The sequence below is a fragment of the Salvelinus fontinalis genome, chromosome 12 (assembly GCF_029448725.1).
Source record: "Salvelinus fontinalis isolate EN_2023a chromosome 12, ASM2944872v1, whole genome shotgun sequence".
In the NCBI taxonomy this organism is placed as follows: domain Eukaryota; kingdom Metazoa; phylum Chordata; class Actinopteri; order Salmoniformes; family Salmonidae; genus Salvelinus; species Salvelinus fontinalis.
Genome location: NC_074676.1, coordinates 43,488,295 through 43,503,747, shown reverse-complemented (window position 1 = coordinate 43,503,747; position 15,453 = coordinate 43,488,295). Strand labels below are relative to the sequence as shown.

Below are 15,453 nucleotides of genomic sequence, written 5' to 3'. Positions count from 1 at the left end.
GACAGTAATCCCCTGAAATCCAGCACTTTGTTATTATTAATGCTACACTGCTTCTATTTTCCATTATGTGTTTTAGCTGACTGTTAATGTAGGCCCATTGTTGATGTGTATTCCTGTCTGGATTAGAGAACTCCGAGGGAAACATATAACGGCAACAACAAAAAAATTGTTGCAGATTTTTATCTTAAAACGATGAACGGAGCATCTGCACAGCATACCTATCGTATACAAACTTTATATAACAGCCAGTGACCCATGGCACAGTAGCAAGTCTGACAGAAATGATTTGGTTTTCCTGTCATTACAAGCTTTTAAGGAAGTTGAAGCATTGACTGTCAGTCTGTCACAAATCTCAGTGAAACATTATCTTGATGAAAGCTAAATCTGTTTTTGTCTCATCCCTGAGTGCTCTCTAATCTTTGTTGTTCGTCCAACATAATGCAATTTTCCTCTGATGCAACACTACGGTTAACTTTAAATGTGAACAGTAGCAACTGCAATTTCAAGTCTACGCTCCAAAGTAACTCCTACGAACAAATGCTTTTGAAGGCAATATATCTGGGGTGAGTGGTCATTGCCACCTGACCCCAGGCATCATTAGGTGCCTCCTGATGTTCCCTGTTCCAATTAGTGTTTGTCAAACCCTTTGAAGTACTCATTACCCCCCTTAACCCACCCTTGGCCTCCTCTCTCTGTATCTCCAGGTGTCTCGAGCTCCACCCTAATAACCTCCAAGCCCTCATGGCCCTGGCGGTGAGCCTGACCAACACGGGCATGAGGCAGGATGCCTGCGAGGCGTTGCTGCGCTGGCTCCGTCACAACTCCAAGTACAAGCACCTGCTGAAGGGCAAGAGCCACCTGGCGGGCTCCCCGGGCTCCCAACGTAGGATGTCTCGTGTCTCAACTGTGGGCAGATATGAGAGGTAGACTATAAGGACTGGATAGGACTAGCATAGATCCCATAGGTGTAAGTACTGGATAGGACTAGCATAGATCCCATAGGTGTAAGTAAGTGCATTCTCATTTGTAGGACAACATTACAGGATGACTGTACAATGTGGAGAAAGAGAAGAGATACAGGCCAATCAGGAGTAGCATGACATCCTAGAGTAAGTGTCAGCCACCTTCATTGGACAGCACTAAATCTGACATTCCATAACTTTTTTTTTTAAGCAAATGGCTGGCACAATCTCTCTGTCCTTTACAGTCTCTTAGCCTGAGCACCGTGACAATATTACACAATGGCTCATTGATGCATTTTTTATGCTATGGTGTGCTTTATGTCGCACGTTCAGTTATGATATCTTTAGCCGGGCCGTTTTAGAAACTCATTTGTTTCAGTGTAATGACTATTACCCCTGTCATCGATGAAAGGAAAAGTTATTTCAAGGTCTTTCAAGCACAGCTGGTCTGGGTGTCATTTTATTGCCGATTAAGCAAGCTTGCTCTCACGTATTCATCGCCAAACAACCGCAATTCAGGGGTTCTCCTTCCTTTTTACTTTAAAGGCAGTGCTTCTAAGTGTCACATGAGGAGAAAATAACTTCATCAGTTAGGAGTCTAGTTATATAATCAATTAAATCATGAATTCTCCCCTCTATAGGAAAGGCATGACTTTATCAGTTAGGAGTCTAGTTATATAATCAATTAAATCATGAATTCTCCCCTCTATAGGAAAGGCATGACTTTATCAGTTAGGAGTCTAGTTATATAATCAATTAAATCATGAATTCTCCCCTCTATAGGAAAGGCATGACTTTATCAGTTAGGAGTCTAGTTATATAATCAATTAAATCATGAATTCTCCCCTCTATAGGAAAGGCATTGTAACGTTTGTCTAATTCCTCCTCCTCCGATGAGGAGAAGGAGTAAGGGTCGGACCAAAACGCAGCGTTGTATGAAGACATAAATTAATTTATTAAACGAGACGAAACACGATGAAAACTTGAATAAACTATAAAACAAGAAAACGATGTAGAGAGACCTGAACATGGAACTTACATAATAACACGAAGAACGCACGAACAGGAACAGACTACATACACGAACGACAACGAAACAGTCCCGTGTGGTGCGACAGACACAGACACGGAAGACAATCACCCACAAACAAACAGTGAGAACAGCCTACCTTAATATGGTTCTCAATCAGAGGAAACGTCAAACACCTGTGTAACGGCTTTCTTCCTCCTCTTCATCCGAAGAGGAGGAGCAGGGATTTGACCAAAACGCAGCGTTGTGATATGACATGATGATTTATTTTACAAGACGAAGACGAAACGAAATACACTTGGATAATTACAAAACAAATAAACGATGGTGACAGACCTGGACGACAAACTTACATGAAACACAAAGAACGCATGAACAGGGAAAACTGACTACATAAAAGAACGAACATACAAACAAACCGAAAACAGTCCCGTGTGGCGCAACGACATACACAGACACAGGAGACAACCACCCACAACAAACAGTGTGAAAACACCTACCTTAATATGACTCTCAATTAGAGGAAACGCCAAACACCTGCCTCTAATTGAGAGCCATACCAGGCAACTCTTAACCTGTTGAGGATGGGGGCGCTGTTGTCACTATTTATGCTAATCGTGTAATTTTTGAAACGGCTTCCCACAAAATTCTTGATCGTACAATATGCATATTATTATTATTATTGGATAGAAAACAGTCTATAGTTTCTATAGGAGTTGAAATTTTGTCTCTAAGTGGAACAGAACCCATTCTACAGCAATTTCCCTGACATGGAGTCAGATTTCAGAAATTTTGGCCCCTGATCTGGAGTCAGTTAAAAGGTCACAGTTATTGCTATGAGTATACGGACACTGCTTACGTCTTCCCCTGGATGCCTTTACGTGATGACGATTTGAATGGGGTCGATTGCGCGTTCACAGGCACTACAAATTAAAAAAACCTGTAGCTAGGAACTCTTTTCTTGCTGCGTAATGCGCCTGGAGGACATCGACCCGCACTTGTTCCAAGCATTAGTGGAGGGAGTAATATTACTCTGGTCATGTTTCTACTCGTTATGGGAGTTAAAAACATCATAAGGTAGTTAATTTAAAGCGTTTTATAGCAATTTATATCCGTTTAGTGCGATTTTGGGACATTTATTTCTGAAACGCTGTGAATTGCTGGGCACGCTTCCAGTTCATCCCGAACGCAGTTGGCATTTCCACATGGCAAGAGGACAGCTTTCCACCAAAAGACGATTAGACCCAAGAAAGGATCCTTTGCCCAAGATACTGATGGAAGAACAGCTCAAAGTAGGACATTTTTATTATGATAAATCGTGTTTCTGTCGAAAAATGTTAGTGGCTTAGGACGCCATGTTTTTTGACGTAGCTTCGCTTGGCGCAAACTGTATTGAAAAGTAAGGATAATTTAAAAAATGTAATTCCGCGATTGTATTAAGAATTAAATTGTCTATCAATCCCTGTCCACCCTATATTTTTTAGTCACGTTTATGAGTATTTATGTATAAGAGTAGATCACTGTCTAATATGGCGCACGGACATTTTCTCACCAGCTGGGCTACATTTCACATTGTCTAACCATGATTTTGGTGGCTAAATATAAACATTTTCGATCAAACTCTATATGGATTGTGTAATATGATGTTACAGGAGTGTCATCTGAAGAATTCTGAGAAGGTTAGTGAAAAAATTAATTTATTTTGGCGATGTTGACGTTATAGCTCACTTTGGCTAGAATCAATGCTGGGCTGCTATGTGCTATGTGCTATGCTAATATAACGATTTATTGTGTTTTCGCTGTAAGACACTTAGAAAATCTGAAATATTGTCTGTATTCACAGGATCTGTGTCTTTCGATTAGTGTATGCTGTGTATTTTTACGAAATGTTTGATGATTAGTAAGTAGGTAAACACGTTGCTCTATGTAGTTTTTCTAGTCCATTTGTGACGGTGGGTGCAATTGTAACCTATGCCATCTACCTGAGATATGCACTTTTTTCTAACAAAACCTATCCCATACCATAAATATGTTATCAGACTGTCATCTGATGAGTTTTTTTCTTGGTTAGGGGCTATAAATATCTTAGTTTAGCCGAATTGGTGATAGCTACTGGTGTTGGTGGACAAATAAAAGATGGTGGATTATGCTAATGTGTTTTTAGGTAATAGATGTACATCTTTACATATTGTGTCTTCCCTGTAAAACATTTTAAAAATCGGACATGTTGGCTGGATTCACAAGATCTGTGTCTTTCATTAGCTGTATTGGACTTTAATGTGTGAAAGTTAAATATTAAAAAAAAAAATTTTTTTTGAATTTCGCGGCACTGGTTTTTCAGTGGGGGTGGGGGGGGAGTGCCGCTAGCGGCACCCTCATCCTAGACAGGTTAAACAAACATAGAAACAGAAAACATAGACTGCCCACCCAAACTCACGTCCTGACCAACTAACACATACAAAACTAACAGAAACAGGTCAGGAACGTGACATAACCCCCCCTTAAGGTGCGAACTCCGGGCGCACCAGCACAAAGTTTAGGGGAGGGTCTGGGTGGGCATCTGACCACGGTGGTGGCTCAGGCTCTGGACGAGGTCCCCACCCCACCATAGTCAATCCCAGCTTACTTCTCCCCCTCAGAATGACCACCCTCCTATTCCACCCACCTAATATAAGAGGCAACACAAAATTAAGGGACAGCTCCGGGACAAGGTAGCTCGGGACAGAGAGGTAGGTCAGAATAGAGAGGTAGCTCAAGATAGAGAGGTAGCTCAGGATAGAGAGGTAGCTCAGGATAGAGAGGTAGCTCAGGATAGAGGGGTAGCTCAGGATAGAGGGGCAGCTCAGGAGTGAAGGGCAGCTCCGGACAGAAGGGCAGCTCCGGACTGAGGGGCAGTTCTGGATACATGGCAGCTCTGGACGCTCATGGCTGGCTGACGGCTCTGGACGCTCATGGCTGGCTGACGGCTCTGAACGCTCATGGCTGGCTGACGGCTCTGGACGCTCATGGCTGGCTGATGGCTCTGGCAGATCCTGTCTGGCTGGCGGCTCTGGCAGATCCAGCCTGGCTGGCGGCTCTGGCAGATCCAGTCTGGTTGGCGGCTCTGGCAGATCCAGTCTGGTTGGCGGCTCTGGCAGATCCAGTCTGGTTGGCGGCTCTGGCAGATCCAGTCTGGTTGGCGGCTCTGGCAGATCCAGTCTGGTTGGCGGCTCTGGCAGATCCTGTCTGGTTGGCGGCTCTGGCAGATCCTGTCTGGTTGGCGGCTCTGGCAGATCCTGTCTGGTTGGCGGCTCTGGCAGATCCTGTCTGGTTGGCGGCTCTGGCAGATCTTGACTGACGAATGGCTCTAGCGGCTCCTGACTGACTAACGGCTCTGACGGCTCGGGACAGACGGGCGGCTCTAATGGCTCGGGACAGACGGATGGCTCAGACGGCACTGGGCAGACGGATGGCTCAGACGGCACTGGGCAGACGGATGGCTCAGACGGATGGCTCAGACGGCGCTGGGGAGACGGATGGCTCAGACGGCACTGGGGAGACGGATGGCTCAGATGGCGCTGGTGAGACGGATGGCTCTGGCCGGATGAGACGCACTGTAGATCTGGTGCGTGGTGCCGGAACTGGAGGCACCGGGCTAAGGACACGCACCTTCATGCTAGTGCGGGGAGCAGGGACAGGGCACACTGGACTCTCAAAGCGTACTATTTGCCTGGTGCGTGGTACCGGCACTGGTGTCACCGGGCTGAGGGCACGCACATCAGGACGAGTACGGGGAGAAGGAACAGTGTGTACAGGGCTCTGGAGACGCACAGGTGGCGTGGTGCCGGAACTGGAGGCACTGGGCTGGAGACACGCACCATAGGAAGAGTGCGTGGAGGAGGAACAGGGCTCTGAAAACGCACTGGAAGCCTGGTGCGTGGTGTAGGCACTGGTGGTACTGGGCTGGGGCGGGGAGGTAGAGCCGGAAATACCGGACCGTGCAAGCCTACTGGCTCCCTTGAGCATTGAGCCTGCCCAACCTTACCTGGTTGAATGCTCCCCGTCGCCCGACCAGTGCGGGGAGGTGGAATAACCCGCACCGGGCTATGTAGGCGAACCGGGGACACCATGCGTAAGGCTGGTGCCATGTATGCCGGCCCGAGGAGACGCACTGGTGGCCAGATATGTAGGGCCGGCTTCATGACATCCGGCTCAATACTCAATCTAGCCCTGCCAGTGCGGGGAGGTGGAATAACCCGCACCGGGCTATGCACACGTACAGGAGACACCGTGCGCTCTACTGCGTAACACGGCGTCTGCCCGTACTCCCGCTCTCCACGGTTAGCCTGGGAAGTGGGCGCAGGTCTCCTACCTGCCCTTGGCCCACTACCTCTGACCCCCCCCCCCAAGAACTTTTTGGGGTTTCTTCACGGGCTTCCGTGCTAGCCCGTACCTTCATAAATCCGGTCTCTCTCTCCGGTTGCCTCCGCTCTCCTAATCGCCTCCAGCTGTTCCCATGGAAGGCGATCTCTTCCAGCTCGGATCTCCTCCCATGTGTAGCAACCTTTTCCATTTAACACGTCCTCCCATGTTCACTGCTCGAACTCACGCTGCTTGGCTCTGGATTGGTGGGTGGTTCTGTAACGGCTTTCTTCCTCCTCGAGCAGGGATTTGACCAAAACGCAGCGTTGTGATATGACATGATGATTTATTTTACAAGACGAAGACGAAACGAAATACACTTGGATAATTACAAAACAAATAAACGATGTAGACAGACCTGGACGACGAACTTACATGAAACACGAAGACCGCATGAACAGGGAAAACTGACTACATAAAAGAACGAACATACAAACAAACCGAAAACAGTCCCGTGTGGCGCAACGACATACACAGACACAGGAGACAACCACCCACAACAAACAGTGTGAAAACACCTACCTTAATATGACTCTCAATTAGAGGAAACGCCAAACACCTGCCTCTAATTGAGAGCCATACCAGGCAACCCTTAAACAAACATAGAAACAGAAAACATAGACTGCCCACCCAAACTCACGTCCTGACCAACTAACACATACAAAACTAACAGAAACAGGTCAGGAACGTGACAACCTGCCTCTAATTGAGAACCATATCAGGCAACACATTAAACCCAACATAGAAACACAACACATAGAATGCCCACCCCAACTCACGCCCTGACCAACTAAACACATACAAAAACAATGGAAAACAGGTCAGGAACGTGACAGGCATGACTTTATCAGTTAGGAGTCTAGTTATATAATCAATTAAATCATGAATTCTCCCCTCTATAGGAAAGGCATGACTTTATCAAATATTTTACTCAACAGTGAGAGCTCTCTCTCTCTCTCTCTCTCTCTCAATTTCAATTTCAATTTAAGGAGCTTTATTGGCATGGGAAATATATGTTTACATTGCCAAAGCAAGTGAAATAGATCATAAACAAAAGTTAATAAACAATAAAAGATTAACAGTAAACATTACACTCACAAAAGTTCCAAAAGAATAAAGACATTTCAAATGTCATATACCCAGTGTTGTTATGATGTGCATATAGTTAAAAGTACAAAAGGGAAAATAAATAAACATAAATATAGGTTGTATTTACAACAGTGTTTGTTCTTCACTGGTTGCCCATTTCTTGTGGAAACAGGTCACAAATATTGCTGCTGTGATGCACGCTGTGGTATTTCACCCAATAGATATGGGAGTTTATCAAAATTTGATTTGTTTTCAAATTCTTTGTGGGTCTGTGTAATCTGTCGGAAATATGTGTCTCTAATATGGTCATACATTTGGCAAGAGGTTAGGAAGTGCAGCTCAGTTTCCAACTAATTTTGCTGGCAGTGTGCAGATAGCCTGTCTTCTCTTGAGAGCCAGGTTTGCCTTTGGCGGCCTTTCTCAATAGCAAGGCTATGCCTACTGAGTCTGTACATAGGCAAAGATTTCCTTAATTTTGAGTCAGTCACAGTGGTCAGGTATTCTGCCACTGTGTACTCTCTGTTTAGGGCCAAACAGCATTCTTGTTGGCTCAGTTTTTTTGTTAATTATTTCCAATGTGTCAAGTAATTATCTTTTTGTTTTCTCATGATTTGGTTGGGTCTAATTGTGTTGGTGTCCTGGGGCTCTCTGGGGTCTGTTTGAGTTGGTGAACAGAGCCCCAGGACCAGCTTGCTTAGGGGAGTCTTCTCCAGGTTCATCTCTCTGTAGGTGATGGCTTTGTTATGGAAGGTTTGGGAATTGCTTCCTTTTAGGTAGTTGTAGAATTTAACGGCTCTTTTCTGGATTTTGATCATTAACGGGCATCGGCCCACTTCTGCTCTGCATGCACTATTTGGTATTTATGTTGTCAACAGAAGATGTATTTGCAGAATTCTGCATGCAGAGTCTCAATTTGGTGTTTGTCCCATTTTGTGAATTATTGATTGGTGAGCGAACCCCAGACCCCACAACCATGAAGGGCAATGGGTTCTATAACTGATTCAAGTATTTTTAGCCAGATCCTAATTGGTATGTCGAATTGTATGTTCCTTTTGATGGCATAGAAGGCCCTTCTTGCCTTGTCTCTCAGCTCGTTCACAGCTTTGTGGAAGTTACCTGTGGCGCTGATGTTTATGCCGAGGTATGTATAGTTGTTTGTGTGCTCTAGGGCAACGGTGTCTAGGTGGAATTTGTATTCGTGGTCCTGGCAACTGGACCTTTTTTGGAACACCATTATTTTTGTCTTACTGAAATTTACTGTCAGGGCCCAGGTCTGACAGAATCTGTGCAGAAGATCTAGGTGCTGCTGTATGCCCTCCTTGGTTGGGGACAGAAGCACCAGATAATCAACAAACAGTAGACATTTGACTTCATATTCTAGTAGGGTGAGGCCGGGTGCTGCAGACTGTTCGAGTGCCCTCGCCAATTCGTTTATATATATGTTGAAGAGGGTGGGGCTTAAGCTGCATCCCTGTCTCACCCCCGGCCCTGTGGAAAGAAATGTTTGCCCATTTTAACCACACACTTGTTTTTTGTGTACATGGATTTTATAATGTCGTATGTTTTTCCCCCAACACCACATTCTATCAATTTGTATTGCAGGTCCTTATGACAAATTGAGTCAAAAGTTTTTTTGAAATCAACAAAGCATGAGAAGACTTTGCCTTTGTTTTTGGTTTGTTTGCTTGTCAATTAGGGTATGCAGGGTGAAAACGTGGTCTGTTGTACAGTCATTTGGTAAAATGGCAATTTGACATTTGCTCAGTACATTGTTTTCACTGAGGAAATGTACAAGTCTTGTAAGGGGTGCGTAACTGGTGGCAGGGAAGTCAGACGCAGGAGAGCAGAACTAGGTAATAGCTGGAGCAGTTTAACTGCAAAACTAGCGGCATAAAGAAATAACAAACATGGGTACAAATCTCGACGCGCACCAGTAAACATGTGCACAAGCACTTACGACAAACAATTCCACACAAAGACATGGGGGGAACAGAGGGTTAAATACACAGCAATTAATGAGGGAAAATGAAAACCGTAGGAAAACAAGACAAAACAAATGGAAAATGAAAAGTGGATCGACGATGGCTAGAAGACCGGTGACGCTGACTGGTGACGCCGAACGCCACCCGAACAAGGAGAGGAACCGACTTCGGTAGACAAGTCTGCTGTTAATGATAATGCAGAGGATTTTCCCAAGGTTGCTGTAGACGCATATCCCACAGTAGTTATTGGGGTCAAATTTGTCTCTACTTTTGTAGAGACAAATGGAATGATCAGTCCTTGGTTCCAAATATTGGGGAATATGCCAGAGCTGAGGATGATGTTAAAGAGTTTAAGTATAGCCAATTGGAATTTGTGGTCTGTATATTTTATCATTTCATTTAGGATGCCATCAACCCCACAGCAATGGACATTAAACCGGTGGAAATCTGTCCTTTGGTCTTGAACATCATCGTCACTTCCTGTTGTACGCGGAACGAGGAAGAGCTTGGTTTTGTTTGTTTGGAAAGTTTGTTGGAAAGTTTGTTGTTTCGAGAGTATATTGGAAAGTTCTTGGTAGCTACCTAGCTTCTTATGTTGGATCCCGCGACACAGTTGGCATCAGTTGCTGGGACTGCTTGTATCTTTCCATTGATCCTGCCGACCAAGTACGGGTCTGAGGAGCTATTTGGCGTCACAGCTAGCCTAGCTGCTAGCTAGCTGGACATCAAGCTAGCGAGGGGTTCTTGAATGCAGCCCGCGACGAGGTTAGTCATTGTGGATTGTCCCGGGTTCGTGGCTGTCTAGATCCCTGCTGTTTGTTGTTTTCAATTTTCCCCGTGACCTGCCCTGTCTGGAACTGCGGGGAGTAACAGCGTAACCAACGTTGCTAGCTACCATGACAAAGACCAAAGCTGGCGGGAGTACCATTGAGAACAGTTGTGTCTCTCTATCACACGTGAAGGATCTTTTAAACAAACAAAAAGAGACCTATAAGCAGTTGTTACAACAACAAGAAAATAGTTTCAAGTGTTTTGTCCAAATACTTGTGGATTCTACTAATAAAAGAATGGACGACCTGACCAGAGTGGTCCTGGACCTGAAGAACAGTTTGCAGAAACAGGTCGGCAAGTTGACAGCAATCTGTAAGTCATTGAGAGAGGACATCAGTTCTGTCTGTGAATCTATGATAACAATGACAGATACATTGACTATCTCGAGGGACAATCAAGGTGAAACAACATGGTTGTGGACGGAATTGCAGAATCTCCACATTAGACCTGGATGGAGCATGAGGACAAAGTGAGGGAAATGATCTCTGAGAAATTTAAGATGGACTACAGGAATATTGAGGTGGAGCGCGACCACAGGACTGGAAAACCCACCACCGGCCCAGGTGATAGGCCCAGGCCGATAGTGGTCAATTTCCTAAGGTTCAAGGACAAGGTAGCTGTTTTGGAAAGAGCCAAGAACTTGAGAGGAACGTTTATCTTCCTCAACGAGGACTATACTGAAGCTGTGCGCCAGAAAGAACTGATCCCAGCCATGAAAGCTGGCCGAGCGTGTGGGGAAATTGTGTACATCCGCTACGAAATGCTTATTGTCCACCCTCCCCCCCCAGAAGCCTGGAAGGGATGAGAGCCAAGCCTATGGGTCCGTAGCCTCAAACCCGCAGCACACACACACACCAATTGACTAATGGACTGCTGATTGTATATTTTTTTTAATCTTGCTTTGTCTGCTCTTTTCAGTATTATGTCTATCTCTGAAAAGCTACTCAGGAAAGGGCTGGAAATAGTCCATATTAATATATGTAGCCTTAGAAATAAGGTTCATGAAATCAATAACTTGCTAACATCAGATAAGATTCATATATTAGCTATTTCTGAGACTCACTTAGATAATTCATTTGATGATACAGCAGTAGCAATACAAGGATATAACATTTATAGAAGAGACAGAAATGCTTATGGGGGAGGAGATGCAGTATATATTCAGAGCCATATTCCTGTATTGCTTAGAAGACTTTATGTCAAGTGTTATTGAAGTGTTGTGGTTGCAGGTTCACTTGGCACATCTAAAGCCTATTATTTTGTGGTGTTGCTATAGGCCACCAAGTGCTAACAGTCAGTATCTAAATAATTTGTGTGAAATGCTTGATCGTGTATGTGATTTAAACAGAGAGGTCTACTTTCTTGGGGACCTGAATATTGACTGGTTTTCGTCAAGCTGTCCGCTCAAGAGGAAGGTTCTTACTGTAACCAGTGCCTGTACTCTGGTTCAGGTTATTAATCAACCTACCAGGGTGTTTACAAACACTACAGGAACAAGATCATCCACATGTATCGATCACATTTTTACTAATGCAGTAGAACTTTGTTCTAAAGCTAAACTCAGCAAAAAAGGAAATGTCCCTTTTTCAGGACCCTGTCTTTCAAAGATAAAAATCGTAAAAATCGTAAAAATCCAAATAACTTCACAGATCTTCTATTGTAAAGGGTTTAAATACTGTTTCCCATGCTTGCTCAATGAACCATAAACAATTATTAACATTAATGAACATGCACCTGTGGAACGGTCGTTAAGACACTAACAGCTTACAGACGGTAGGTAATTAAGGTCACAGTTATGAAAACTTAGGACACTAAAGAGGCCTTTCTACTGACTCTGAAAAACACCAAAAGAAAGGGTCCTTTGCCCCATCTCTTTCAAACTGTATGGTTGAAAGAGATGGGGGAAAAGGAGTGGCTAATAAGTCTGGCTGTACATCTGACTGGCTTACTTACTGCAAATTGAGAAATTATGTGACTAAACTCAACAAAAAGAAGAAACTTTATTATGAAGCCAAGATCAATGATATAAATAATGATGGAAAAAAACAATGGAGTACTTTAAATGAAATTATGGGCAGAAAGACAAATTCAACTCCATCTTTCATCGAATCAGATAGGTTATTCATCACAAAACCATTTGATGCTGCCAATTATTTTTATGATTATTTCACTGGCAAAGTGGGCAAACTTAGGCAGGAAATGCCCACGACAAACAGTGAGCAATTATATTCATGTATAAAAAAACAAATAATGAAAGAAAAGCAGTGCAAGTTTGAATGTTGTAAAGTTAGTGTGGGAGAGGTGGAAAAATTAGTGTTAACGATCAATAATGACAAACCTCCTGGCAACTCCTGACAACTTAGATGGAAAGCTACTGAGGATGGTAGCTGACTCTATAGCCACTCCTATCTGTCATATTTTTAATCTGAGCCTAGAGAAAGTCTTTGTCCTCAGGCCTGGAGGGAAGCCAAATTAATTCCACTACCCAAGAGTGGTAAAGCGGCCTTTACTGGTTCTAACAGCAGGCCTATAAGCTTGCTGCCAGCTCTTAGCAAACTGTTGCGAAAAATTGTGTTTGACCAAATACAATGCTATTTCTCTGTAAACAAATTAACAACAGACTTTCAGCATGCTTATAGAGAAGGGAACTCAACATGTACTGCACTGACACAAATGACTGATGATTGGTTAAAAGAAATTGATAATAAGAAGATTGTGGGAGCTGTTAGATTTAGATTAGATTTCAGTGCAGCCTTTGATATTATTGACCATAACCTGTTGTTGAAAAAACTTAAGTGCTATGGCTTTTCAACCTCTGCCATATCGTGGATTCAGAGCTATCTATCTAATAGAACTCAAAGGGTTTTCATTAGTGGAAGCGTCTCTAATGTCAAACATGTAAAGTGTGGTGTACCGCAGGGCAGTTCTCTAGGCCCTCTACCCTTTTCTATTTTTACCAATGACCTGCCACTGGCATTAAACAAAGCATGTGTGTCCATATACGCTTCAGCAACCACAGCTAATGAAGTCACTGAAACCCTTAACAAAGAGTTGCAGTCTGTTTTGGAATGGGTGGCCAGTAATAAACTGGTCCTGAACATCTCTAAAACTAAGAGCATTGTATTTGGTACAAATCATTCCTTAAGTGCTAGACCTCAGCTGAATCTGGTAATGAATGGTGTGGCTGTTGAACAAGTTGAGGAAAATAAATGACTTGGCATTACCTTAGATTGTAAACTGTCATGGTCAAAACATATAGATTCAGTGATTGCAAAGATGGGGAGAGGTCTATCAGTAATAAAGAGATGCTCTGCTTTTTTGACACCACACTCCAAAAAGCAAGTTCTGCAGGCTCTAGTTTTGTCTAATCCTGATTATTGTCCATTTGCGTGGTATAATGCTGTAAGGAAAGACCTAGTTAAGCTGCAGCTGGCCCAGAACAGAGCGGCACGTTTTGCTCTTAATTGTAATCAGGCTAATATTAATACTATGCATGCCAGACTCTCTTGGCTAAAAGTTGAGGAGAGACTGACTGCATCACTTTTTATTTTTATAAGAAACCTTAATGTGTTGAAAATCCAATTTTTTTTGCATAGTCAACTTAAACACAGCTCGGACACACACACTTATCCCACCAGACATGCCACCAGGGGTCTTTTCATTGTCCCCAAATCCAGAACAAATTCAAAAAAACTTACAGTATTATATAGAGCCCTTATTGCATGGAACTTCGTTCCATCTCATATTGCTCAAATAAACAGCAAACCTGGTTTCAAAAAACAGATAAAGCAACACCTCTCGGCACAACACCTCTCCCCTACTTGACCTAGATAGTTTGTGTGTATGCATTGATATGTAGGCTACGTGTGCCTTTTTAAAAATGTATGTAGTTCTGTCCTTGAGCTGTTCTTGTCTAATGATGTTCTGTATTATGTCATTCTGTATTATGTTTCATGTTTTGTGTGGACTCCAGGAAGAGTAGGTGCTGCTTTTGCAACAGCTAATGGGGATCCTAATAAAATACCAAATACCACAGGCCTTTTTGGGTTGGAGGGTTTGTATTTTGTCCTGTAGTTCCTTCAATGTAATTGGAGAATCCCGTGTGTTCTGGTCATCTTTAATGGTTGATTCTAAGATTTGCTCTTTGTTCTTTGTTACAGAGACAAAAAGATTGGAGAAGTGGTTATCCATACATTTTTTTTTAGTTTTCCAATTTTCCCAGAAGTGGTTAGATTCATGGATTCTTCAATTACATTGAGCAGATTTCTGCTGTTCCTTCTTTTTCAGTAGTGTATTTCTGTATTGTTTTAGTAATTCACCATAGTGAAGGCGTAGGCTCAGTTTTTTTCTGGGGGTTGGATAGTTTTTTTTAAATTCTTCTTAGAAGGAATTTGTTGTTGCCTATTTGTTTTTTGAACAATTTCCACACTATTTTCCTTCCATCTATAGCATTTCTTAATTTTATTCAGTTCCTTTGGCTTTGATGCTTCATGATTGAGCATAGCTCTGTTGAAGTGGAGTGTGATTTTGCTGCCCTCTGACAGTGGACTGACTGTGAACGCTCTGATAGACTCTGGGTTGAGGTCAGTGATAAAGTATACTACAGTACTACTGCCAAGAGATGAGCTATAGGTGTACCTACCGTAGGAGTCCACTCGAACCTACCATTGACTATGTACATACCCAGCGTCCGACAAAGCTGTAAGAGTTGTGACCCGTTTTTTGTTGGTTATGTTGTCGTAGTTTTGTCTGGGGAGGGAATGCTGCCACCTCCAGGCAGGTGTTTGTCCCCCTGTGTGCTGAGGGTGTCTTGTCCAGTTCTGGAATTTAGATCACCACAGACTAGTACATGTCCCTGAGCCTGGAAATGGTTGACCTCCCCCTCTAGGATGGAGAAGCTGTCATTGTTAAAGTATGGGGATTCTATTGGGGGGATCTAGTTAGCATACATGAGAACATTTTTCTCTGTTGAGATAATTTCCTTATTCATTTCCAGATATAAAATATTCCTGTTTTGACTAATTTAATAGAGTGGGTTCGGTCTGCTCTATAACAAATTAGCATACCCCCTGAGTCTCTTCCCTGTTTCACACCTTGTGGTTTGGTGGATGGGACTACCAGCTCTCTGGGGGGCAACCAGTGGGTCCGGCTCCTTTAT

General features: G+C 43.4%; 1 protein-coding gene across 4 annotated transcripts in view; it reads left to right on the top strand.

Annotated features, from left to right (window-relative positions):
• The window catches only part of LOC129867459 (PEX5-related protein-like), a 176,096-nt gene that overhangs the window by 147,384 nt on the left and 13,259 nt on the right, over positions 1–15,453 (top strand). For all 4 annotated transcript variants that reach the window (XR_008761611.1, XR_008761612.1, XR_008761613.1 and 1 more), the window contains one exon: positions 705–923. Coding sequence is in view for 1 of the 4 variants with exons in the window: in XM_055940888.1 (XP_055796863.1) it covers positions 705–923 (219 nt within the window). In the remaining 3 variants the exon portion in view is untranslated. The remainder of the gene's footprint in view (positions 1–704; positions 924–15,453) is intronic.